This window comes from Coregonus lavaretus (genome assembly GCF_964263955.1).
Source record: "Coregonus lavaretus genome assembly, chromosome: 40".
NCBI lineage: Eukaryota > Metazoa > Chordata > Actinopteri > Salmoniformes > Salmonidae > Coregonus > Coregonus lavaretus.
In genome coordinates, this window is record NC_140027.1 from 10,853,006 (window position 1) to 10,878,395 (window position 25,390).

The window sequence follows — 25,390 nt, forward strand, 5'->3', positions numbered from 1 at the left end:
GCAGCACGCGTTAGTTCTAGTTTGTTGATTACCGGTATAACGTTGATATGGTGACTACGATTTAGCGGTTATGGTATGAAGGTTTGGCTTGGAGAGGTTTTTGTGCCTGGTCACAAACTGCTGTTGTGTTGTGCACTGAAGTCCACAAGCGAAGGGAAAAGGTGAGAGGAGGAGAGCATGTAGATGCAAGAAGGAATTGCTATGAATGTGAACTGTATTAATTCCGCCGATTCTGTTGCAAAACGTTTCTTAAACGAAAGCACACGGAACGAAATGGGGATGGACCTACCTGAATTTGTCCAATCGTTTTAGTTGCAACTGTTTGGACAAATTATTAAACCCCAGATCAGCTAGATTCCGATGAGTGTGAAAGGCTGTATTGAATGTGTCACTGCCTGTCAACTTGATTACTCCGATTTGTATCTCGACCTGTGCACTTATGTTATAAACTTTAATTTGTAGGCTAGGTTGTAGCAACCTCATGATGGGTATAGGGCAAATTCGAGTATCATGTAGTAGCTTAAACCTATCGATGTTACATTGAGCTGGGTGAATGGAATATGTATTACAGTCCTCCAATATGCTGTAATAGAAATAAGGCCATGCTCCTAAAAAAAAAAAAAAAATCCTCCCTAATCTTAAACAGCACCAACTGCCACTGTCCCAAGGCTATATCAGGTCTATTATGATATAGTTTCTATAGTTGGAAAGCACCAGTCAAATGTAGGCTAATGTAAACTCAATGGTCAGAACCTGATAATATCAGGAGGTAGGATGGAACTTAAACCTAACAACTTAAATGACTAATTTCTCTAAATGGGGAAAATAAATATCACCAAATTCACTGAGAAGACATTAAAATACTCTGAGCTGCAGCTCCATACTACTTGTCAGACATGGAGAACTGATACTGTAGGCTCGTTATGGGGGTGGGATTGGCGTGGGGTCTGTGGGTGACTTGACCATTTCTTTGGATTCCTCATGTCTTACTAATTGTTAGAATTTTTTTTGATCCAAATCAGATGTTAGGTACTCTATTTATTGAATATATGAATCCTGTAAATTAAAATGGACTATTAGGGTGCAATCAATTAGCTTAATTTCTCAGATCAAATTATATTTCAACAAAATAATGTTGCAGGAATGCTCATCTTATGTTTCTTACTACAGAAGTGATTTCAGAGCAATCTGAGATGGTGGGTGTCATGGCTTGCTGAAATGACATGGGACAACCCAATGCAGTCTGCCCATAGAGGGCTCATCTTCGTATCTGTGCCATAATGGATAGAGGGATCAACGGTGTCAACGGTTGTAACTTCTGGAAGCAATTAACAAGCCTAGCTAAACCTGCTGTGTAACAGACAACATTTTTCAGCGTGTGTGTCATTGTCACGTGTGTGTGGTTTGTCTTGAGAAATGTGCAGCCCGGCTGCTGCACTGAACAGAGTTTAATGATGTGGGATAAATCAGTGTGTGTGTGTGCATGAGAGAGTGGTGGAGAGGGAGCCCAGAGCGAGTCGGAACGATGGACCCACACATAGACATAGATATCCAGGACACCATCAACGAATTCCACCCTCGCAGGAAGTTGTGCACTTGTCAAAGTCAGCTCGGAATGTTGTTGTGGCTTCGTGGTGGATTTTGGAAATATCTTGCTAAAAATATCCCCTAGATTTCTCTATGTCTGTTGCTCAACTCAATGCACAAGAATGCATTACAAATAGCATATTAAGAATGAGGTGGAAGGAGCATCCTTAGGGACCTCTGAATAGAATGTATTGGGTAGTCAAATGGTTATATTTTGTGAGGAGCCTATTGAGAAAAAGTATAACAGAATGAAGTCAGGGTAGTGTTCATTTCAAATGAGAAAATGTGCATATATCTAATTTGACAAGTTCAGATCATAGTACCTCCCTGTTTCACTCTGTTTCTAACCATTGTCTTCAGTTTCGTGCCGAGAGAATATTGCCCTGGTGCTCAATAACACGGTAGCACTCCACAACTCCATATTCTGCGACAGACTAACTACAGTTGAATTACCCAAATAGTTCAGTGGATACTATTCGAAGTTACTTGTAATTTACGACCTTGAGCAGTATGGACAAATGCCAGATGGGCTGGTCCATCTGTAGCCCAGTGGGCCTGTTTTGCACAGAATTATAATGAATTGTCTAATAATGGGGGCTTTGAGGAAAAAAACTGTCTGGTGTGTTAGAAATGCCCAGGCCAATTTCTGGTCCAGTGCTTACATAGGCTATTTCCTAAGCGTAACTGTAGTATTATAAGGCTACCGTAATGTAAAACGTCTCTCATTCCATACATTCCTACCCATTTATTAATTAGTAAGGCTGCTTAATTTGTCTTAGTTTGTTTCCTCCCAGTTTTTTATGGTTGATTTTTCTGTATCATTTGCTTTAATTGGCTTGTCCCTTTTCAATTAGTGTAATCAAGCGTGTTCCATTATAATTACTCCGTCTGAGCTATAAGGCCACTGATACTCTGCAGTTACCATAGTAATACTTCAACAGCTAGCTGTCTATCATTCTCATATAAAGCCTTTAATTCTAAAACTACTGTAACTATACTATAATAATAATCATCATCATCTGATTGTCTGGGGTCGACGGGGTGAAAGGTCGTCCATTGCAGACACAATCTCCTCCAGTCCGGTGTCACGCTTAGCTGGTTAATGATATTAGTTGTACTACGATCAGTACTAATAATACAATACTAGTTAACACTGCATGTTCCCTGGGCTGGTACCCCTCTGGTCTATCTGCCGTGTCAGGCCTAGACTCTGTTGCCGAGTCGGGGAAGATGTGGAATGCGCGACAGTGGTAGTGAGGGGAACAACGGGATGTGATCAATTGATCTGTCACTCTGTATTGTTGGAAGATATTTTTGGGGGCCGTTGGTGATGGGTGTCGCTAGAAAGAGCCCCCACCCCTCTCCTGCTTCGTGCTGCTCCATCATTTAGCCTTTTGCCTTTCTCTCTCCCTCTCTTTCCATCTCTTCTTTAGTTTCGCATCTTGCATTCTAAGCAGGTAGGTGACCTTTCCACTCTCCGACTTTTCCACACATTGTTGTCTGTGCGTGTCGGCGACACATTCATTGTAGTGGTTGCTCTTATGCATGTTGTCTTCACATATATCACACAGGTTAGTGTAGGCGTGTGTGTATATGTTCACCATATTTTGAAGTTCATGCATTTCTCACTGTGAAAGCACTGTGCACATCACTTCCTAGATGTCCTCACTCGTTCTTATGTGGCTGATCACCCCCCCCCCCCCCCCCCCCCCCCCACCACCCATTTTAACTGCTTATTTTGTGATAGTGTTTCATTATCTTTTTCAACACATTAAAAACAAATTCTATGTTCCCGAAAATCTGGAGTAGCCAGCATAATGACAAAAGTAGCCGTATTTGATATTGCTCAATTTATTTTCAAAGGGGGAGAAGGAGAAATGTATTGTTTGTATAATGTAACAAAATGGCAGCTGTTCTTACTATGGCTATCTATGTGTGTAAATTGCTAAATGTCAAATAGTTTTGTGTTTTGTGCACATATTACTTAAAGAAATAAGTGTCTTATAAGCCCATGTGGGCTGGGGCACCAATGTGTGTATGACACTGGAATAAAATATATCAGTAGCAAGCTAGTGGGTGCGGCGGAGGCATGCCCCACCACAAAACTTTTGCCCTAAAAATCAACTTTGGTGGCATCTTTAACACCCCAGTAACATAAGGGTTAGTAGCCAGCTATTTGGCTGGCAGCTGGGACTTATGAAACACACATGTCTAAGCTTTGCCTGGACAACATGACCGTCATAATGCTGTAGTACTGCTTGTCCTATAAGGATTATTATATTTTTGTTGTTGTTGTGGAATTCCACCCCCCTTTTGTATTTTTGTAATGCTTTATTACATATAGTTTAGAAACAGAGGGAGAGAGAGCGAGAGAAAGATTGGAAGGAGGAGACATAGCAGGAATAGAAGATGCAGTAATTGAATCTAGTCTCTGGTGGGAAGGCACATATGTGGTTAAAGGAGCGATATGCAGAAATCGCTCCACCATTACCTGGTTGCTAAAATTCTTTAATGTTACCCTAATTTCAGTTTGTGACAAAACAAGTAATGTATAGTGTAGAGAATCATTGTACCATCTAAACCGCTGTGGAATATATTTTCCATAACCTAAAATATTGTATATCCAGCTGTTTGAAGCTGGAAAAAAAAGAATGTAAAAGACGCAAAAACAAAACTTAAAAATGGGAAGCATAGAAATAGTGCACATAACAGATCTACCGCTTCTTAGACTTGCTTTCAATGAGAATGACAGATCTATAACTCACATTTCTATGTGAATTTGGTCAGGTTGCTCAAAACGTTACACATTGCATTTAGCTTAATTAGATTAGGTTTCCCATGTTTTCAGTTGTCACTTGACTCTTGGTTTGTCCTAACACAGGTACAAGCTCAGTGGGCATGAAACCAGAACCCTAAAATTGACTGATAATAAAACACCCATTTTCATTTCCCATTTGAGAACGCTTTCATACGGTGGTGCCTGCTGAACACAACCCAGCTCTCTGCAGTAGATCAGACTAGACTCCTGTGCTACTTGTGTCATGGGAGGGGGGGGGTAGCTGGCCCACGTGTCTGTCACTTCTCATCAGCCAGTCAGGCATCTAGAGGCCACCCTAAGGGGGTCCTCGGACGCAAAGGGTCATGGGAGTAGAGGAGGAGATAAAAAGGGTTTCTCTGTAGTTCATTGAGAAATGTGTGTGCACGTGTGAGTGCCTGGTGTGTGAGAGGGCTGACGTTGCTGTGATGAATGGACACTCTAGAGGGGCTCTTAAGAGCAAGATGATGCAAGACGCATATGTGGTCTGAATCAGTGAATGACGCAAATCATGAATAAAAAACAAAGTTAATGCTCAAATTCAGTGTGTGTGTTTCTTACAGTCTGCTACTCCCCTCACATGTTTCTGTGTGCATTTCAAAGAGGGTGCTTTATAAGTGGTAGACTGGTTTGGGTGTACTGGGCAGAAGTACCCCGATGCTCAAATACCAAACACGCATGCATGGAGTTCACATATTCAATGTACACATCCACACGGTTAAAAATACACACAATCCGTTAGTCATGGATGCTCGTTGCTCCCACCAAGCCTCGCTTTTCGCGGGGCCAATCACGAGCCGCGATGTCATGAATATTAATCGAGTTGAGTCCCGTGCACACAAGGCTCTCCCGTATCCAAGCGCGGAGCTATTTATAGCCCCCGATCTAAAAATAGAACCACTGTTCCTGCCCACTACAGCTTCACGTTTCTGTACACTGACACCTCATTTTAATAGTGCACCTGTGTACAGTGTTTTCCCCGGTGTAGGGTAAAGTTGACCCTAGATACTGATCTTGGGTCTGTATTGCATTTACCCCGGTAATGGTTAAGGTTAGGATTGGAGGAGGGGAAGCTGATCCTAGATCTGTACCTAGAGGAAACTTTACCCCAAAACGTTTTCCTCTTAGAAATGAGTGAAGATGGGCTGGGTGATATGGCCTAAAAATATCTAGATTATTACCAATTTATGGGCAGTTCACAATATAAATCTCAATTTATTTTTTCTCTAAATAAGCTTTGTTGTACAATTTAAAGGTAAAATACACTGCATTTCAAACAGTCAGCAATAATCTAATGAATTCAGGGCTTGTGAAATTATACCTGGGCTAAATATAAGACTTCCACAACCTAAAGACCCACTAATGTAATTATTTAATCAAAATAATTTAACCTGCTTTTTTGCAATCACTGATCTGGCTTTCAAGTCTGAAAAATCCACTTTTATGTTACAAATTTAACCAGATCCATGCATAATGCACATTCACTAATAATTACCAACTTCTTGTAGCAGGCGTTATAGTAAATTAACACAGGTCTCAGACAATCTCAAGCACAAGTCCACGTGCTAGTGGGTAGCCAGCTAATCTTTAAATTTAGCCAATTTGGTTATATTTGCTAGCAAGCAAAGTACAACAGTTGAATTGTTATGAACACACCCTTCCATCTCCAACTGTTTGAACAGCATGCTAGCCTGTCCACTTTGTTCAGATGTTGAAATCATGTGGTTTACCTTATTTCTCAGAATGAGAACGAGTTGCCAATTCCTTATATACAATTTTTTTATGCTCATTGCACATTTTATAGAACGCAGACTAGACAGCTAGTATAACACTCTGTGGCAAAAATGCTGCTAGCGGTAAGTGGTATCACAATGCAGCACGTGACAAACTGAGTATTCAGAATCAAGAGACTGGTGAGAGATTCTCTCACCAGGCGTGTGTGTGTGTAAATCGTATAGCATCAATGTAGAGCATTATATTTGCAGGAAAAGCAAGGAATAGCGTCACCATAACCCGCAATACTATGTTAATGCAATCAAAAGGCAACATTTAGTACAAGCCCCTCTACTTTCTCAGTTGATTTCCATACTTGTTTATGCTGGTAAGAGTTTGTGTGCATATGCACTGAACAGGAGAATAATATAATTATTTCTTTGTATATTTGTATTTTTTCCCTCACCTTGAAAGACCTTGAGAGGGGATTCCCCACTGGTTCAGACAGAGGATGATGGTTTCCTCCCAAGTAGCACCCTATTCCCTATACAATGCACTACTTTGACCAGGGCACATCGCACTACTTGGGTCCTGGTCAAAAGTAGTGCATTATATAGGGAATAGGGTGCCAATTGGGGGCGCAGACAATTAGTGTTGCACGATATACCGGTACAACGGTAATATCACGGAACCAAAACGTCATGATACTTATGATACCAACATTTTAGAATACTGTAGTATCGTTTCATATGATACTATCACATTTTTTTTGGCCCTACCGATCTAAAGAACCTGCTGGTGCCTGTTTATTAAATGTTTATTAAGTCAGTTTTGTTTATCAATTCTGATTACAGCAACTAGTCACTTGTATGCACCGGTTCAATAATGTCCACTTCACATTCATGCCAGGGTTTCTGTTAGGAAAATGTGGTGCAGGACATTTGGCCGGCAACATTTTACATTTACCGGACATTTGAGAAATCTGACGGACCCATATGCATTGGGTGTGTAACCTGATTAGGGTGTCCACCCACGGTGCTCAGAATGACACAAATCACATTTAGATTATGGTAATTCATATTAACAGAACATTCAAGTCGAGGATGCAACGATGTGCGGTCCTTCTTACCGAATTCTGATGTGCACTTTGAAGATGTTAGAATAACTGTCCACATTCACTTTTCCTCAGCCAACAAGACGAGTAACAAAAAGCAAAATCACTAGCCTATGTCAATCTACTATCCCCCATAGTAGAACGTTTTACATATTCTATTGGTCAGCTTGTCGAGAAATAAATAGCCTATTCCAAACAGACAGTTGTGGGAAGATGGATCCCAAATTCATACAACCAGTAGATCTGAGGCAACAGATCTGAACATTTATCTTAAAGTGTTGCTAAACATTTTCTTCACATTATAAGCGCAGCAATGCAGTAGGCTACGCGCGACTGTTCATTCCATAATGCCATTAGCAGGAAAACACCATTGTCAAAAGGCCACCGCACATGCGAGCAGTTTCACGTGACGGATATTAAAATATCTGTTAGAAATGTAGAAAGAGGAAATGTATTCAGCTACTTTGAAGCAAGGTAAGACATCCCTCATGTATTAAAAACGTTCAGGTTTCAAACAACTCAGTATATGTTTTCAAAATGCATAACCTACTGCCTCAAGCGCATTGCAAAGTGGTGTGTGACGCGCTGATGAAGCCTGCCTGCCTGCCAGCTCTCGCGCTGTCTGACATATTTTCCGCTCATAGGATCTGTATCTGTATGTTGTACACCGGTGATAAATCAGATACATAAGGAATAAACTATAGCCTATACACGCGTTAATTTTAATTCCATTAAATTATGCAAATTAACCTATGGACCAATAAGCATGACAAATGTATTTCCATCGACTGGTATTTTCATCAATGAATAGGTTAAAAAGCATTATTTCGCTCTGGGATCTTTTCTTCTCCTGGACAATTGGCTGGCTCCAATTTTTTATTTATCGGCTTTTCAATTTTTTTATAGGCCAAAAAACGGCTATTACCAGCTAACGGACATCCTGTTTCATGTGTATATCAGGTGTGGCAGCTGTAATCCGCCAGCCGCATCCCCTTCCAGCCACTCTCCATCCGCTCTTCCTACACATCTATTCCTTCATCAGTTTTTAACGTATAATTTAGCGGTGATGGCGGGGGGGGGGGGGGGGGGGGGGGGGGGTTCAGACCCTGATCAGTCTTCTGTTACATTTGATACATTGGAGCAGTGAAAGTTTGATGCAGTGTTTTCCTCTTACTGACACAATGGCATGCAGATCATTATGAATGTCAATTCCTTCCTCCCATTCCTCCAGCCAAATCACAGGCAGGCCTTCGCAAATATGAGCAAATTAGCGATTTTATGCAGTATTCTATTATACAGTGTGAAGTTAAATTCAATATGTGTTATATTGAGTAGAAGTGTGAATATCGGTGACAGGTTTTTTGTGTAGCACATGCGCATTAAATTTTAGAAAACGTGAGCAAGTGTTGGGGGACGGGGTGAACCGGATGCTAGGCCACTCAGATCTTTTTCCACCTTTTTGGTATCGCGATACTACTCAGTATCGTGATACTTGACCTGGTATTGTATTTTTTGTAAAAATCTTGGTATCGGGACAGCACTACAGACAATGTGGTGGGGTGTGGGTGGCAGGGTGAATGGACCTCGTTTGCCATCTGGGAGAGGAGGGAGTGAGGAGGAGAGGACAAACAGCCAACACATGTTACAGCACCTCGTCACAGCTTGATGGACGCTGCCTAATCACCCGGGTAACGGTGCGCCACAGGGACCGTAGCCGCTTGGACCCCCATTAAACACACACTTAATTCCCTCACTCACTTTAACACACACACACACACACACACACAGTACACCCACACTCAGATACAATACACACACGGCTGCCAAAGCCTGCCAGCCATCCATCTCAGAAGCGGTGACAAATTCGCTTCACACATGAGCAGTCAAAGATGAACATGCTAATATGTTCTACTCCACTTCAGCAGGCGTGTCAATCATATCTCCAGCTCTCTTTAAAGCACGTATTCTAGTTACACCTCAGGAGAATGTGTATGTGGACTTGTTGGATAACATTAAACTATTGTTCCGTTATTGTTGGAATTAAAGTCCAGATTCTACAATTAGGTGTAACAGCAGCTGCCCAGCAATGGTATAGACTGTCTGGTATAGTACATGTCTGGATGTGTGCTGTTTAATCTCATTGAATGGTAATAGCCAGAATGCAACATCCAAGTCTTGATCCTAGATAGAAGTTTGAGTTCAACTCTTATTACAGTGTCCTATAGACCACTCGTGTAATTAGTGATGTACACCCTAAAACCAGGGATCATCAACTAGAGCCGCAAGCCAATCTTTTCTTGAGCGGATGGTCGGGGCTTGAACATAATTACAAATCATTTGTAGACTGCAAGAAGTCCAAACAGATATAATATTTGGCTAAAATATAATAATTTCAAACATTGTTTGCATTTGTATACGATCACATATATCGCTCTACTATGCGTGGGAAATCTTTGGAACATGTTTCCAAACTTAAAATCACTTGGAGCTAATTTTCTGGTGGTTGTTTTTGTCTTTTGTGTCCAGCAATAATTATTAATTTTAAACCCAAAAATGTTTTGGCTCAAAATTGGGTGGCCAAATAAAATCACCCGCGGCCCACATTATGCCGGCGAGCCGCCATTTGGGGAACTCTGCCCTAAACTATTTTCAACAGATGTTTAATCTTTGTGTTATATCCTGAAATGCGCATGTTGTTCATCTGAAACATCTGTTCAATGCAGCTGCATTGTCATCCAGAAAAACCCTGATGCAGCGGCTCGATGATCTGAATGTGGCCCTGTTGTGTTGGGCTTTTTTAAATGTCAGTGAAGCTCTTAAACACTCACGGTAACCAACAATTATCATCAGGAGATGACAATAATATGCTCCAGTCAAGATACAAAGCCAACTTCTGTGCATGAAGACAAAGTATTATCTTATCTCACTTTCAAAACGGATTTTGTTCTTGGTTATTTTGTTTCCTTGATATCCTTTGTGTCTGAATCTGTGATGAAAATGACAAACCATCCCTGACAGTGAGTTTCATTGCAGGAGATTATGATTGTAGATTACATCATTCTTTCACTCTTCTTTTCACAGCTCTTTCGTGAAGTCAGGATCATGAAGATCTTGAATCACCCCAATATAGGTAAGACCAACCAACACATCTATTCTATCCTCACAATGCAAGGTATTTTCTAAAGCAATGCCAGTGTCAAGCGAGATTGTACCGTATCCGTATTAATCCTAATACTAACACTACCAATACTTATAGCAACACTTAACACGACTTCTTTCAAAACCTCCTATTGTACAACATCCAATTCATTTGTATCCATTGCTTTCCATACTCTGTGATGTGGACAGTTTTGAGAACAGCTCTATCCATCTATCTATCTATCTATAAAAAAACAATTGAATATCACCCAAAGACTTGACCTAGGATAAGTACATGTATGCCTTTGATGTTGTATTGTCTTCCTCTTAATGTTTTTATGCTACTTCTTGTCCAGAGCAAAACAGTTTACTCTATCAATGGGACTTGCCATTGCTAGATAAAGGATACATCAAATTCAAATAAGAAACTAATAACAAAAGTTGATGGAAAGCGAAGCGGCATTCCAGGATGAAATGGCTTTCCAGGATGTCGCTGTGCAGTGACGGATAGGGAAAAGGGAGCTGTCGGCCCTTATTGGTATGATTTGTTTTTTCGCCCGGATCCCTTTCTGGTTGACTTTGAGATGCTCCTGTTCTGGGCCGGCCCATTCCGGCTAGCCAGCGGGGGGGGTCGGTCGGAATTACTCCCATAAAGCATCATTTGGACTGACCGCTGGGTGATGGCGTCATTAAGTCCCTGAGCCTGGGAATGATTACACACGCACACACACTTCAAGGCAAGGGCAGAGATGTATCTGAAGGTACCCAGCGTCCCTTAAAAACCCCAGACTCGCCTAGTCGCTTTTTACAACCCATTATTCACCAACAGCCGTGAGTGGCATGTACTGTCCTTCTGTTTTTGGGTTATGTTTTCAATTATGGTCATGTCTGCATTACCTTTTTATTGTTGTTCAATGTAGGCTGATTCCCATTTTTAGAACTAATCCAAATCTAACCCATCCCCACCTCTGACCTGATGGGAGCGGGTGGAAGCAGTAGTTGAGTGGCGCCCGTCTGTTTAAGCTATCATGCCAGCTCTTTGTCACGCATTGTCATGTCAAACATGTTTTTCCTTGACAATGACAGCTATGGAGTTGGTAAGAGCACAAACAGATCTGGGACCAGGCTAGTTGAGTGGGTGTGCAGGTCTGGCGATTTATTATGGGGGGGGGGGGTTTGAGATTGATAGCTGGCTCATTGTTTTAGGTGGGATAGTTCAGGGGTGCGGTGGACAGGCCGTCGCTGATATCGAATCCTAGAGGCCATCTTCTGTCATGTTGCCCTTGAACAGGGCACTTAGGTTCTAAACTGCTCCCGGGATGTGCATGTGGGTTTTTGAAGAGTTTGAATAATGCAGAAGACAAATGTCTGTTTCCTGAAAACAATGGACAATTAAGTAATCGTCATTATATTTTAATAGTCAGGTCAGTTTGACTTGAGGCAAGCCCTGATCAAACCTTCAGTCTCTTACTACCTTTCTCTTTTCCCGTTCTATGTCCAGAGTAATGAAATGAGTGTGACAGGAAGGGGGTCATTTCATTCCTTTACTGGTAGAAACAGACTGAGTTCTAGTCTCTACATTGTCAGGCAGCTGTATGTGTCTACGTGTGTGGGGTGGGGGGTGTCATGGGAGGAGATGGCTAGATGGAAGGGGTTGGTGGGGTTTCGCTGTAGTTCTTTGAAAAATGTATTTCTCTGTGACGTGTGTGTCTGACGTGTGTGTAAGTCAAAAGCGTGCACACACACATCATGCCCCCAACGTGTGTGTGTGTGTGTGTGTTTTGAAAGAGCCTTTATGCATCCACAGCAATGAGGAATGAATCACTTTCTTTGTACAATACATGGCTTTGATTGGGTTTTAAGGAAACCCAATCCTCCTCTCTCAGGGCACAACATAGTATTTTTGAAAGATCCTGTTTGTTTTCACATTAGTACTACTAAGGAAATGAGACAAGGAGTGGAAGCCACTTAGGACTATTAAACACTGAACAAAAATATAAACGCAACATGTAAAGTGTTGGTCCCATGTTTCATGAGCTAAAATAAAAAATCCCAGACATTTTCCATACTCACAAAAAGCTTATTTCTCTCAAATGTTGTGCACAAATTTGTTTACATCCCTGTTAGTGACCTTTTCTCCTTTGCCAAGATACTCCATCCACCTGACAGGTGTGGCATATCAAGAAGCTGATTAATCTGCATGATCATTACACAGATGAACCTTGTGCTAGGGACAGTAAAAGGTCACTATTAAAAGTATAGATACACCCTTTTTGTCTGTCAGCTAGTAGCTGACAGGATGCGTGTTGTCCTCATTGGCTGCCCTCACTCATCCACTATTTCTCTCCTCTCTCCTTTTCTCTCCAGTTAAATTGTTTGAAGTCATTGAGACTGAGAAGACACTTTATTTGATAATGGAGTACGCCAGTGGTGGTGAGTATGAACAAAACAATGATTGAATCTAAAATGACTGTTCATTATATTGCTTCACCCCCATGCACAGTATTTTATTGGGCAAGTGATGGAAAGATGTTTTGACCATAATCGTCTTTTCCCGGTTCAGTAAGCGCACATTCTCTTTCTTGTGAGACATTCGTGTATTTTGCGTGCACCTTAAAGACTAACTGTACTGGCACAGTGGTAGACAACTCCCAGGTCTTGGAGAGCCACATTGTGTGCAGACTAGTGTTCTACAACAGCTAAGATGCCAAATCATTCAAATTATTCTGGTACAAATTGAAGATTATAATTAGCTGATGACTTGAATCAGGTGTGTTATTAGAGTTGGGCTGGAACAAAAGCCTGTACACCTGCGGCTCTCCAGGACCGGAGTTTGCCAGCCCCGCCGAAGCTTTTTGGTTTGTGGTAGATGTGCTTCCTCCCTCACTCCACACCTCACTCTCGTTCTCTCTCTTTCTCTCGGTGTCCCCTTCCAGGTGAGGTATTTGACTACTTAGTTGCACATGGAAGGATGAAGGAAAAGGAGGCTCGGGCCAAGTTTCGCCAGGTGAGTTACTGCTAGCTCACACACTGCTGAAAATGAAAACCGTTGTGTGAAGAGGTGCAGCGATGTCACCAGCCATATTCTCTGTCATCAATCTCCAGTGGGGAGGGATGGAGGGAGGAAAGGGGAGAGAGAGGGTGAGGGAGGGGGGGAGTGGGACCCCTTCCTTCCCTGGCACGAGCACTGCAGGAGACGGGTCCGTGCTCTGAATAAATAGATGAGCTAATGACATTCTGGGGACAGACAGCGCGTGTGTCGGTCTGCGTGTGTGTGTGTTCATGTTCTACAGGCTGGCTATTAGGGTGTGTGCCATGTCACTTTGAGTTATACAGGCGAGGTTGGGCATGTCTCTTACAGTTTGTGAGTATTCTACAAGCCAGGCAGTGTGTGTGAGTTGATAACATCTCAGTAAAGTGTGTGTGTGCACGCGCGTGCGAGCATACAGTTGAAGTCGGACTTTTACATACACTTAGGTTGGAGTCATTAAAACTCGTTTTTCAACCACTCCACAAATTTCTTGTTAACAAACTATAGTTTTGGCAAGTCGGTTAGGACATTTACTTTGTGCATGACACAAGTAATTTTTCCAACAATTGTTTACAGACAGATTATTTCACTTATAATTTACTGTATCACAATTCCAGTGGGTCAGAAGTTTACATACACTAAATTGACTGTGCCTTTTAAACAGCTTGGGAAATTCCAGAAAATGATGTCATGGCTTTAGAAGCGTATGATATGCTAATTGACATAATTTGAGTCAATTGGAGGTGTACCTGTGGATGTATTTCAAGGCCTACCTTCAAACTCAGTGCCTCTTTGCTCGACATCATGGGAAAATCTAAAGAAATCAGCCAAGACCTCAGAAATACAATTGTAGACATCCACAAGTCTGGTTCATCCTTGGGAGCAATTCCCAAACACCTGAAGGTACCACGTCCATCTGTACAAACAATAGTACGCAAGTATAAACACCATGGGACCATGCAGCCATCATACCGCTCAGGAAGGAGACGCGTTCTGTCTCCTAGAGATGAACGTACTTTTGTGCGAAAGGTGCAAATCAATCCCAGAACAACAGCAAAGGACCTTGTGAAGATGCTGGAGGAAACGGGTACAAAAGTATCTATATCCACAGTAAAACAAGTCCTATATCGACATAATCTGAAAGGCCGCTCAGCAAGGAAGAAGCCACTGCTCCAAAACCGCCATTCACAAAAGCCAGACTACGTTTTGCAACTGCACATGGGGACAAAGATCGTACTTTTTGGAGAAATGTCCTCTGGTCTGATGAAACAAAAATAGAACTGTTTGGCCGTAATGACCATCGTTATGTTTGGAGGAAAAAGGGGGAGCTTGTAAGCCGAAGAACACCATCCCAACCGTGAAGCACGGGGGTGGCAGCATCATGCTGTGGGGGTGCTTTGCTGCAGGAGGGACTGGTGTACTTCACAAAATAGATGGCATCATGAGGAAGGAAAATTATGTGGATATATTGAAGCAACATCTCAAGACATCAGTCAGGAAGTTAAAGCTTGGTCACAAATGGGTCATCCAAATGGACAATGACCCCAAGCATACTTCCAAAGTTGTGGCAAAATGGCTTAAGGACAACAAAGTCAAGGTATTGGAGTGGCCATCACAAAGCCCTGACCTCAATCCTATAGAAAATTAGTGGGCAGAACTGAAAAAGCGTGTGCGAGCAAGGAGGCCTACAAACCTGACTCAGTTACACCAGCTGTGTCAGGAGGAATGGGCCAAAATTCACCCAACTTATTGTGGGAAGCTTGTGGAAGGCTACTCGAAACGTTTGAGCCAGGTTAAACAATGTAAAGGCAATGCTACCAAATACTAATTGAGTGTATGTAAACTTCTGACCCACTGGGAATGTGATGAAAGAAATAAAAGCTGAAATAAATCATTCTCTCTACTATTATTCTGACATTTCACATTCTTAAAATAAAGTGGTGATCCTAACTGACCTAAGACAGGGATTTTTTACTAGGATTAAATGTCAGGAATTGTGAAAAACTGAGTTAAAATGTATTTGGCTAAGGTGTATGTAAACTTCCGACTTCAACTGTATGTGTGCTGGTGTGTGCTTATGACATTACCGTATCTGTTACTCAGTACTGGAGCAGACCTCATGCTGAATCACCAAGCAGAAATACAGAACATTAGAACTACTTTTACTCCCCTAGTGCACTTCTGTCTGTCAACCCACACTGGCCTCTAGTGGTGGTGTTTTGGCATCGCAGCATCCTTGCGTGACTAAGTAAAAATTTGACTTTAGTGGAAGCTAGGATTCCCCTTAAGTATATAAGGTTAGTCAATGGCCCCGTCTAGAAACAGGTCCAAGGCCTTTTCCCTAGACTCTAGTGGTAGTCCTTAAGCATAGCAGCATCCTTTATGATGTGTCTGTCCCAAGGATATAAGGTTTGTGTTGGTCAATGGCCCTGTCCAGAAACAACCCCTAGCCCATATCCACTACCCACCCAGGCACATTTGTAGATCTGAAGCGATTGGATAGGTGTAAGTGACATGGCAAAAAAATTCAGAGCGCAAGGTCAATCTATTCCTATATTGCTGACACCTATCCAGTCCTTTCAGATCTAGCTAGGGGTCAATATGGAATTGCGCAAAAGTCTAAACTGTTCGTTTGCAATGGGGCAATAGTCTTAACATTATTCAAATACATTTTCTTTGCATCCTTCCTTTATCTCTTCTTTGAGCTAACTGTAAGGTGACCAGACGTCCCCGATTTCCGGGACAGTCCCTGATTCTGGTGGCCTGTCCCCAGAAATGTCTCCGATTAGCCCTCAAAGAAAAAAGCAACTCTGAAGTTAAAATGAGGCTGATTTTTAAATAATCAAACTCTGTATACAAATTATGAATACGGCCCTGGAAAGACTTCATTTTAGTGTTGTCCTATCCAGTCTTGTCAGAATTGATGATTAGCGTTAGCATACCTCGAGGGAGGACGGATGTGTTATCTATGTAGCATTCAAACAGAGTACCTTATCTCTGACTGAGGAGGGATTTGATTAGCCTTATTGCTAGGAGGCTAATGGAATCTCTGCTGGGAGTGGGGACTAATTCATTTGTAGCATAGCCTAACTGCTTTAATTTGTAGCAAAGCATAGCCTAATGGCTAACTAACTGTAGAGATTCATTAGCCTTCAGTAGAGCGATGGCGTAGCGGCTAAATCTACCATTGAGATTTGTTAGCTTAGCTTGGTGAATTGTTGGGTTAGTTAAATCAGGTGTGTTAATGCTGGGGTAGAACAAAAATGTACACGCTGGGGGTCCCCTAGGAATGGATTGGAAAAAAATTGTCCTTCTATAACTGAATTTTCTCTCTCTCTCTTTCAGATTGTCTCTGCAGTGCAGTATTGCCATCAGAAGAGGATCGTCCACAGGGATCTCAAGGTGATAACCAATACCATACATGCTGCTGTAGCTTTGGAACTTTGATCCATCAAGTGTCACACACTAGTTGTCTGTCTGTGACTCACTGTCTGAGTAGACATTGATCGACATTGATCGAGAGACAGACACTCACAGTCTCTCTTTCTCTCGATCAATGTATATCCATCCGTCTGTCTTTCTGTCTGACTGACTGCTGTATCTCTCATATACACAGATACTCACCCCCCTCTCCCCCTCTCCCGATCTCCCATCAGGCTGAGAACCTACTCCTGGACGCAGACATGAACATCAAGATTGCAGACTTTGGCTTTAGCAACGAGTTTACCCTGGGCAGTAAGCTGGACACATTCTGCGGTTCCCCACCCTACGCCGCCCCGGAGCTGTTCCAGGGGAAGAAGTATGACGGGCCCGAGGTGGACGTCTGGAGCCTGGGGGTCATACTGTACACACTTGTCAGCGGCTCACTGCCCTTTGACGGACAGAATCTAAAGGTGTGTTTGGTGACACCAATCTCGATAACAATTCGCAAATTAATTTTATTGGAGGTACACAACACACGAGAACCACATAACATATTTTTTTTTTAACAGGATCATTAGCAATTGCGTTATAGGAGTATTTGTTGCGCCTACCTAGCTCAAATTCTAGACGTCAGATGAAATGGAGACTATAGCGTCCATAAAGTGACCATTGGACTTAAAAATGCCAGATTGACTGAGTTTGTGGGTGCAACGGATTTTATTACATTTATAATGTATCGCTCTCACGTGCACATTTCCGTCCGTTAAGAAACAACGATGTGCTACCTTTTTGTAGCATTTCTGACAATGTTAACATATTTTTTAGCCGACACTCAGTTCTAACACCGGGTCAGTTGCTCGGCAACAACACAGCTGCTTGCAACATGCTGCCAGTCATAAGAAGTGTATGTGAACAAACCTAGGCTACTGTATATAGCTAGCTACATGGTGGTATTCAAGCTGAGGTTAATCAATAAATGCAAACAGATATTTTGTTTAGTGTTATGTCATTTCATAGTGTTGTGTGAACCAGGCTAAAATTAGTAGATAAGTGACTTGGTGCCGCACAGTCTGAATAACATGGATTCCATTCTGTCAAGGAAGAGTACTGATGTATATCTTAGAATGATTGATGGATATGATGTACTGACTTGGGGTAAAAGGAAATAACATCAGACATTGGAGTGCCCACTGATGGTTACCAGATGGGGTTGAAGAAATGTGTAACAGAGGGTATATAAGTGAGAGGGTCTCTCTGTCTAGTTAGTTCGGAATAGCTAGGTACCATGGTACCTATTAAATATTTATATGAACTCCCCAGCTAAGTGTTAAATATCTTCTTGCATCATGAATTACTTGATACCCTAGAAACTCATCATAACGATTAGCTAGGTAGCTAACTAGCAAACGTTACCTAGCTAACGTTAGCTTGCTTGTACAAAGTCCAGCAGCTAGCCTCTGTAGCTAGCTAACACCAGTCAGCTGAAAGCTAGCTAGCTAATGAACAGGCAAATAAAGGTAGCTAGCCAATGAATGTGGTTTTGATTAGCTAGGTAGGTAGCTAGCTAGCTAACGTAACATTATACCAGTTAGATGAGAGCTAATGCTGGCTAGGTAGCTAACCGACAAGTGAGGAAACTATATTTAGCCAAGTAAGGTTTTTCACATAAAGTCATCATGTGTTATCTGCTGATCTAGACACTTGCGTGTAATCGGAGCACAAACAAATATGCACAAATAAACTGTTTTCCCGCCTACGTAAGACTGTAACGTTAGCTAACGTTTATGGCCAGATCATGCGGCACAATTTATCATACTTTCTTACGCAAACATAACTAGTTAGTTAATGTTACTTTGGGAAACAGCCAAGCTAATCACTTTCATTTGCATTGCACAGACCAAGCTACGGTAACGTTAAGACGAGGTAGTCAGATTTCAGACAGGACAAACACTGCAGTTCGCTACGCTACATTTCTTCGACTAAGAACAACCAAGACCACAACACAAACCATAGCCGGGAAAACAAATTGCTTTTTTAAGAAACAGTAAGTTAGCTATGTTGAACCGCATGTAGTAAATGGTTGAACCCCAAACGCACATGTAAAGATAACCTCAGTTGTGCATTCCCAGACTGACAGCATTGCTGTTTCAAACACATGTCACTTTCAAATAAATTCCAGCTCCGGCATAAACTCCCTCTCCTGCCGTCTTGACATTTATAATCCAAATGTGTGCTGACTTATTTTTGCTAATTATTGAAACAAAAAACCTGATATCACATTTACATAAGTATTCAGACCCTTACTCAGTACTTTGTTGGAGCACCTTTGGCAGAAATTACAGCCTTGAGTCTTCTTGGGTATGACGCTACAAGCTTGGCACACCTGTATTTGGGGAGTTTCTCCCATTCTTCTCTGCAGATCTTCTCAAGCTCTGTCAGGTCGGATGGGGAGCGTCGCTGCACAGCTATTGTCAGGTCTCTCCAGAGATGCTTGATCGGGTTCAAGTCTGGGCTCTGGCTGGGCCACTCAGAGACTTGTCCAGAAGCCACTCCAGCGTTGTCTTGGGTGTGTGCTTAGGGTCATTGTCCTGTTGGAAGGTGAACCTTCACCCCAGTCTGAGGTCCTGAGCACTCTGGAGCATGTTTTCATCAAGGATCTCTCTGTACTTTGCTCCGTTCACCTTTCCCTCGATCCTGACTAGTCTCCCAGTCCTTGCCGCTGAAAAACATCCCCACAGCTTCACTGTAGGGATGGTGCCAGGTTTCCTCCAGATGTGAATAGGGCTGTTGCGGTGACTCTATTACCGCCACACAAGGCAGTCAAATTCCACGTGACCGTTTAGTCACAGTAATTAGGCTTCTCCAAGCTCTGATGCTGCTGATGGTCATTAGTAGCCTACCAAACTTGCTAACTGCCTGGTACTCAGGACTCTATTGTCCCTCTAATCACTCTGACATCAACGCAAATGTAATCGAAAATCTAATCAAACACTTCCTGAGAGCCCATGTTGCGCAACATTTCTATAGGCTATACAATTGCGAGATAAAACAGAGTGATGGCCTCTATTAAAAAGAGGAGGAGCCAATCAGCTTTCTATAGGCTATATTTATTTCTCAACTTTCCTAATATTAAGCACATTGCTTATCTTTACAACAGGAGTATAGTCTCATGAAAATGAACCACGGGGAAAGTGCCCTCCATTCGCTATTTAAGTGCATAGATGACATGTATTTGTTCCCCTGCCCCTGTTTCAAGATAGGTGCATGATAATGGTCCATTCTAAATCAAAACAAATTTCACACATATATCTATATTATTTTGTTTATGTAAAGACAAGATTAAATCAAGTATAGTCTGATGGGTGACAATATTAGCATATCACTTGTGAATTATATATTATCACTTGTGAATGATGCCCAGCATAAGGCAAGAAACAATGCATATTCTAATCATAGTTGCACACCTCATGTAGCCTAGCCCATAGGCCTAAATGTTTTGATAAGGTTTGTATCACATCTAAAGTGGCCAAATAACTTCTTAAAATTAAGCACATTAATCTGCTTTACAAGGGGTGTATAGCCTAACTGGCATACTTAAGCAGTGTGTGAGTTTCACGTTTAGGGAAGATAATTTTCACCAAGAAAATGCACCTTTATAAAAAAGCATTACATGCATAATCGCATTTGCGGTCACTTTTGATAATGGTGTTTTCCCGCTAATGGAACATTAGCGCTTATAGCCTACTGCCGTGTGTGCATTGCTGCGCTTATAATGTGAAGAAATAAACTATTAGGCTATCACATTTTTAAGCTAAAGGTTCTGATCTGTTGCGTCATCCTCATTGCGTAAAAAAGTTATTGGGATTCTAGTGGTTGTATTAATTTGGGATCTATCGCATCCCACAACTGTCCCAGACTATGTTTGGAATATTTATTTCTCGCACAGAATAGAATAGGTCAATTTTTGACCTATGGGGGATAGTAGATTGACATAGGCTAGTGCTTTTGCTGTTCGTTAGGCCTACTCATCTTGTTGGCTGACGAAAAGTAAATGTGGACAGTTCTTCCAAAATCTTCAATATGCACCTCGGAATTGGATAAGGACACACGCAGTGTCTGTCTTCACTTGTAGCCTTTGAGAAAGACCCGATCACGTGATTGAGAGCCATGTGAGTGAGAGGTGCTTCGGAGCAGGCAGCACTCAGGGAGAAGTGAAGCCCACAGCCATATGGCATAGCCAGATCAGGACCTAACATAAGGACAACTCAAAGTATGCTATTATGTTCTTCTGTAATAGACTACATTTTCTTCATATCATTTTTCTTTAGACCTGTCTAAAATAATAATGGATTTATTGTGAACGTGTAGGCTATATTACATAGATTTATTAGACTTTTTTAAATGTAGATGTTCCAAAGGTCTGCATCAGTGGCTTGTAGGCTGTGTGTGGAAGACAGGAGATGCAAAATGTGTTTATGTTAATTAACGTTCAGTTATTTGCTAGACAATCACCGGCTGACCAAATTTCATGACTGCCTCAGCCATAGACGTGATGCTTGGCATTCAGGCCAAAGAGTTCAATCTTGGTTTCATCAGACCAGAGAATGTTGTTTCTCATGGTCTGAGAGTCCTTTAGGTGCCTTTTGGCAAACTCTAAGCGGACTGTCATGTGCCTTTTAAAAAGGAGTGGCTTCCGTCTGGCCACTTTTCCATAAAGGCCTGATTGGTGGAGTGCTGCAGAGATGGTTGTCCCATCTCCACAGAGGAACTCTGGAGCTCTGTCAGAATGACCATCTGGTTTTTGGTCACCTCCCTGACCAAGGGTCTTCTCCCCCAATTGCACAGTTTGGCCTGGCGGCCAGCTCGAGGAAGAGTCTTGATGGTTACGTCTTGGTGTAATGTAACAAAATGTGGAAAAAGTCAAGGGGTCTGAATACTTTCCGAATGCACTGTATATAGACAGGTGTGTGCCTTTCCAAATCATGTCCAATCAATTGAATTTACCACAGGTGGACTCCAATCAAGTTGTAGAAACATCTCAAGGATGATCAATGGAAACAGGATGCACCTGAGCTCAATTTTGAGTCTCATAGCAAAGTGTCTGAATACTTATGTAACTAAGGTATTTCTATTTGCAAACATTTCTAAAAACCTGTTTTCGCTTTGTCGTTATGGGGTGTTGAGTGATGAGGATTTTTTTATTTATTTAATCAATTTTAGAATAAGGCTGTAACGTAACAAAATGTGGGGAAGGAGTCTGAATACTCTCCGAATACACTGTATATATTGGGGATACAACCATGCCAGCTCTACAGTTTTTCTGCGACGAGACAGAATCATTAGATCATTTGTTTTGGTTCTGTCCATAAGTAGCTTGTTTTTGGTTGCAGGATCAGTAATGGCTGAAGAATTGCAACATTTATCTGGAGTTAATTCCGCAAATAGCACTGCTGGGTGATCTGAAAAGTCATAGTTAATCGATCAATAATGTAATAATACTCTTAGCAAAAAAATATATATTTAATTTACAATCTGTAGAAACTATGAGAATAGAAAGGTTCAGAACTTTTGTGAAACATCACAGCACAGTTGAAAAATATATGGCAAATGGAAATCAAAACTGGATGGTGTTCAGAGATAGATGGGAGGGGTTGAGGGAAGCTGAAGGGTGGGACAAAAAACAACAAAAAAACAAGATAACTAATGTAAAATATACTGTGTCCGTAAAATGTGTATAGTGTGTATAAGCAGGAAGTCTAAGCCTACGTGTTGTTGTCCATTAGTTTACACCAATTAGGGGAGGGGTTGTAGGGTTAGAGAACATATTTTAAAATATAAGTGTGTGTGTGATATATTTAAAAAATATATATTTTGGGGATTGGTTATGATGTAGACAATTACATTGATAGAAGCCACAATCTATTTGCAATATTAAAGGTGATCTACCCCTTAAAAAATATATATAAAAAAAAAGACATACCATACGTAAGATATCATACTAAATGGAGTGTACCGGATTTACGTACAGAATAATACGAAATGCTATGAGATCAGGTTGCAGCCTGCAGTCAAAAGAAAAGGATTCTTAACTACCTAATTAAATGAGTCTGTTTTCAACAAATCCACTGTTTTAGACTATTGTATTTATCCAAGCAAGATAAATAAACGTGCAATGACTACTGAGTGAATGAACAAAATTGTTTTGGAACGAACGCTTCCAGACATTTAAATGATCTGTCGAAGTCAATGCGTTAAGATCAGGATTGTTAGGGTAATGGTTAAAGTTACCGCTTGTGGATCAGAACATTACGGGTTCAGTTTTGACAGGCCCCTCCCAACACATTGAGAACGGCTCATCCATGTTTTGCGCTCCTGAAGTCATCTAGCCAGCTACATTGTGTAATCGCATAGTAAATAATTGTTCAGCACTCTTATATCTTGGGGGTAGAAGCTGTTAAGGAGCCTTTTGGTCCTAGACTTGGCGCTCCGGTGTGATAGCAGAGAGTTCAGTCTTTGACTTTGGTGACTGGAGTCTTGGACCATTCTTTGGGCCTTCCTCTGACACCGCCTTGTATATAGGTCCTGGATGGCAGCAAGCTTGGCTCCAGTGATTACAGTTGGATGCCGAGCAGCTGACATACCAGGCGGTGATGCAACCGGTCAGGATGCTCTCGATGGTGCAACTGTAGAACTCTTTGAAGATCTGGGGACCCCTGCTACAGTGAGGGAAATAAGTATTTGATCCCCTGCTGATTTTGTACGTTTGCCCACTGACAAAGAAATGATCAGTCTATAATTTTAATGGTAGGTTTATTTGAACAGTGAGAGACGAATAAAAAAAATTTCTCCAGAAAAACGCATGTCAAAAATGTTATAAATTGATTTGCATTTTAATGAGGGAAATAAGTATTTGACCCCTCTGCAAAACATGACTTAGTACTTGGTGGCAAAACCCGTGTTGGCAATCACAGAGATCAGACGTTTCTTGTAGTTGGCCACCAGGTTTGCACACATCTCAGGAGGGATTTTGTCCCACTCCGCTTTGCAGATCTTCTCTAAGTCATTAAGGTTTCGAGGCTGACATTTGGCAACTCGAACCTTCAGCTCCCTCCACAGATTTTCTATGGGATTAAGGTCTGGAGACTGGCTAGGCCACTCCAGGACCTTACTGTGCTTCTTCTTGAGCCACTCTTTTGTTGCCTTGGCCGTGTGTTTTGGGTCATTGTCATGCTGGAAGACCCATCCACGACCCATTTTCAATGCCCTGGCTGAGGGAAGGAGGTTCTCACCCAAGATTTGACGCGGTGAATTTGTCCTGTCCCCTTAGCAGAAAAACACCCCCAAAGCATAATGTTTCCACCTCCATGTTTGACGATGGGGATGGTGTTCTTGGGGTCATAGGCAGCATTCCTCCTCCTCCAAACACGGCGAGTTGAGTTGATGCCAAAGAGCTTGATTTTGGTCTCATCTGACCACAACACTTTCACCCAGTTCTCCTCTGAATCATTCAGATGTTCATTGGCAAACTTCAGACGGGTCTGTATATGTGCTTTCATGAGCAGGGGGACCTTGCAGGCGCTGCAGGATTTCAGTCCTTCACGGCGTAGTGTGTTACCAATTGTTTCCTTGGTGACTACGGTCCCAGCTGCCTTGAGATCATTGACAAGATCCTCCCGTGTAGTTCTGGGCTGATTCCTCACCGTTCTCATTATCATTGCAACTCCACGAGGTGAGAACTTGCATGGAGCCCCAGGCCAAGGGAGATTGACAGTTATTTTGTGTTTCTTCCATTTGCGAATAATCGCACCAACTGTTGTCACCTTCTCACCAAGCTGCTTGGCGATGGTCTTGTAGCCCATTCCAGCCTTGTGTAGGTCTACAATCTTGTCCCTGACATCCTTGGAGAGCTCTTTGGTCTTGGCCATGGTGGAGAGTTTGGAATCTGATTGATTGCTTCTGTGGACAGGTGTCTTTTATACAGGTAACAAGCTGAGATTAGGAGCACTCCCTTTAAGAGTGTGCTCCTAATCTCAGCTCGTTACCTGTATAAAGACACCTGGGAGCCAGAAATCTTTCTGATTGAGAGGGGGTCAAATACTTATTTCCCTAATTAAATTGCAAATCAATTTATAACATTTTTGACATGCGTTTCTCTGGATTTTTGTTGTTGTTATTCTGTCTCTCACTGTTCAAATAAACCTACCATTAAAATTATAGACTGATCATTTCTTTGTCAGTGGGCAAACGTACAAAATCAGCAGGGGATCAAATACTTTTTTCCCTCACTGTAAATCTTTTCAGTCTCCTGAGGGGGAAAAGGTTTTGTCGTGCCCTCTTCACGACTGTCTTGGTGTGTTTGGTCCATGGTAGTTTGTTGGTGATGTGGACACCAAGGAACTTGAAACTCTCGACACGCTCCACTACAGCCCCGTTGATGTTAATGGTGGCCTGTTCGTCCCTCCTTTTCCTGTAGTCCACAATCATGCACCACTTTACTACAAGACAAAACAGTTCAATCAAGCCTGATGGTCTTGTAAGTATGAAAGAAAAGCTTGCTTTCATTTAATAA

General features: G+C 41.9%; 1 protein-coding gene across 2 annotated transcripts in view; it reads left to right on the plus strand.

The window, feature by feature from the left end:
• Positions 1–25,390, plus strand: part of LOC311113314 (serine/threonine-protein kinase MARK1-like) — a 74,277-nt gene that overhangs the window by 36,483 nt on the left and 12,404 nt on the right. For both annotated transcript variants that reach the window (XM_084156534.1, XM_084156535.1), the window contains exons 4-8: positions 10,311–10,359; positions 12,735–12,800; positions 13,304–13,374; positions 16,744–16,800; positions 17,055–17,291. In XM_084156534.1, the coding sequence (XP_084012660.1) occupies positions 10,311–10,359; positions 12,735–12,800; positions 13,304–13,374; positions 16,744–16,800; positions 17,055–17,291 (480 nt within the window). The remainder of the gene's footprint in view (positions 1–10,310; positions 10,360–12,734; positions 12,801–13,303; positions 13,375–16,743; positions 16,801–17,054; positions 17,292–25,390) is intronic.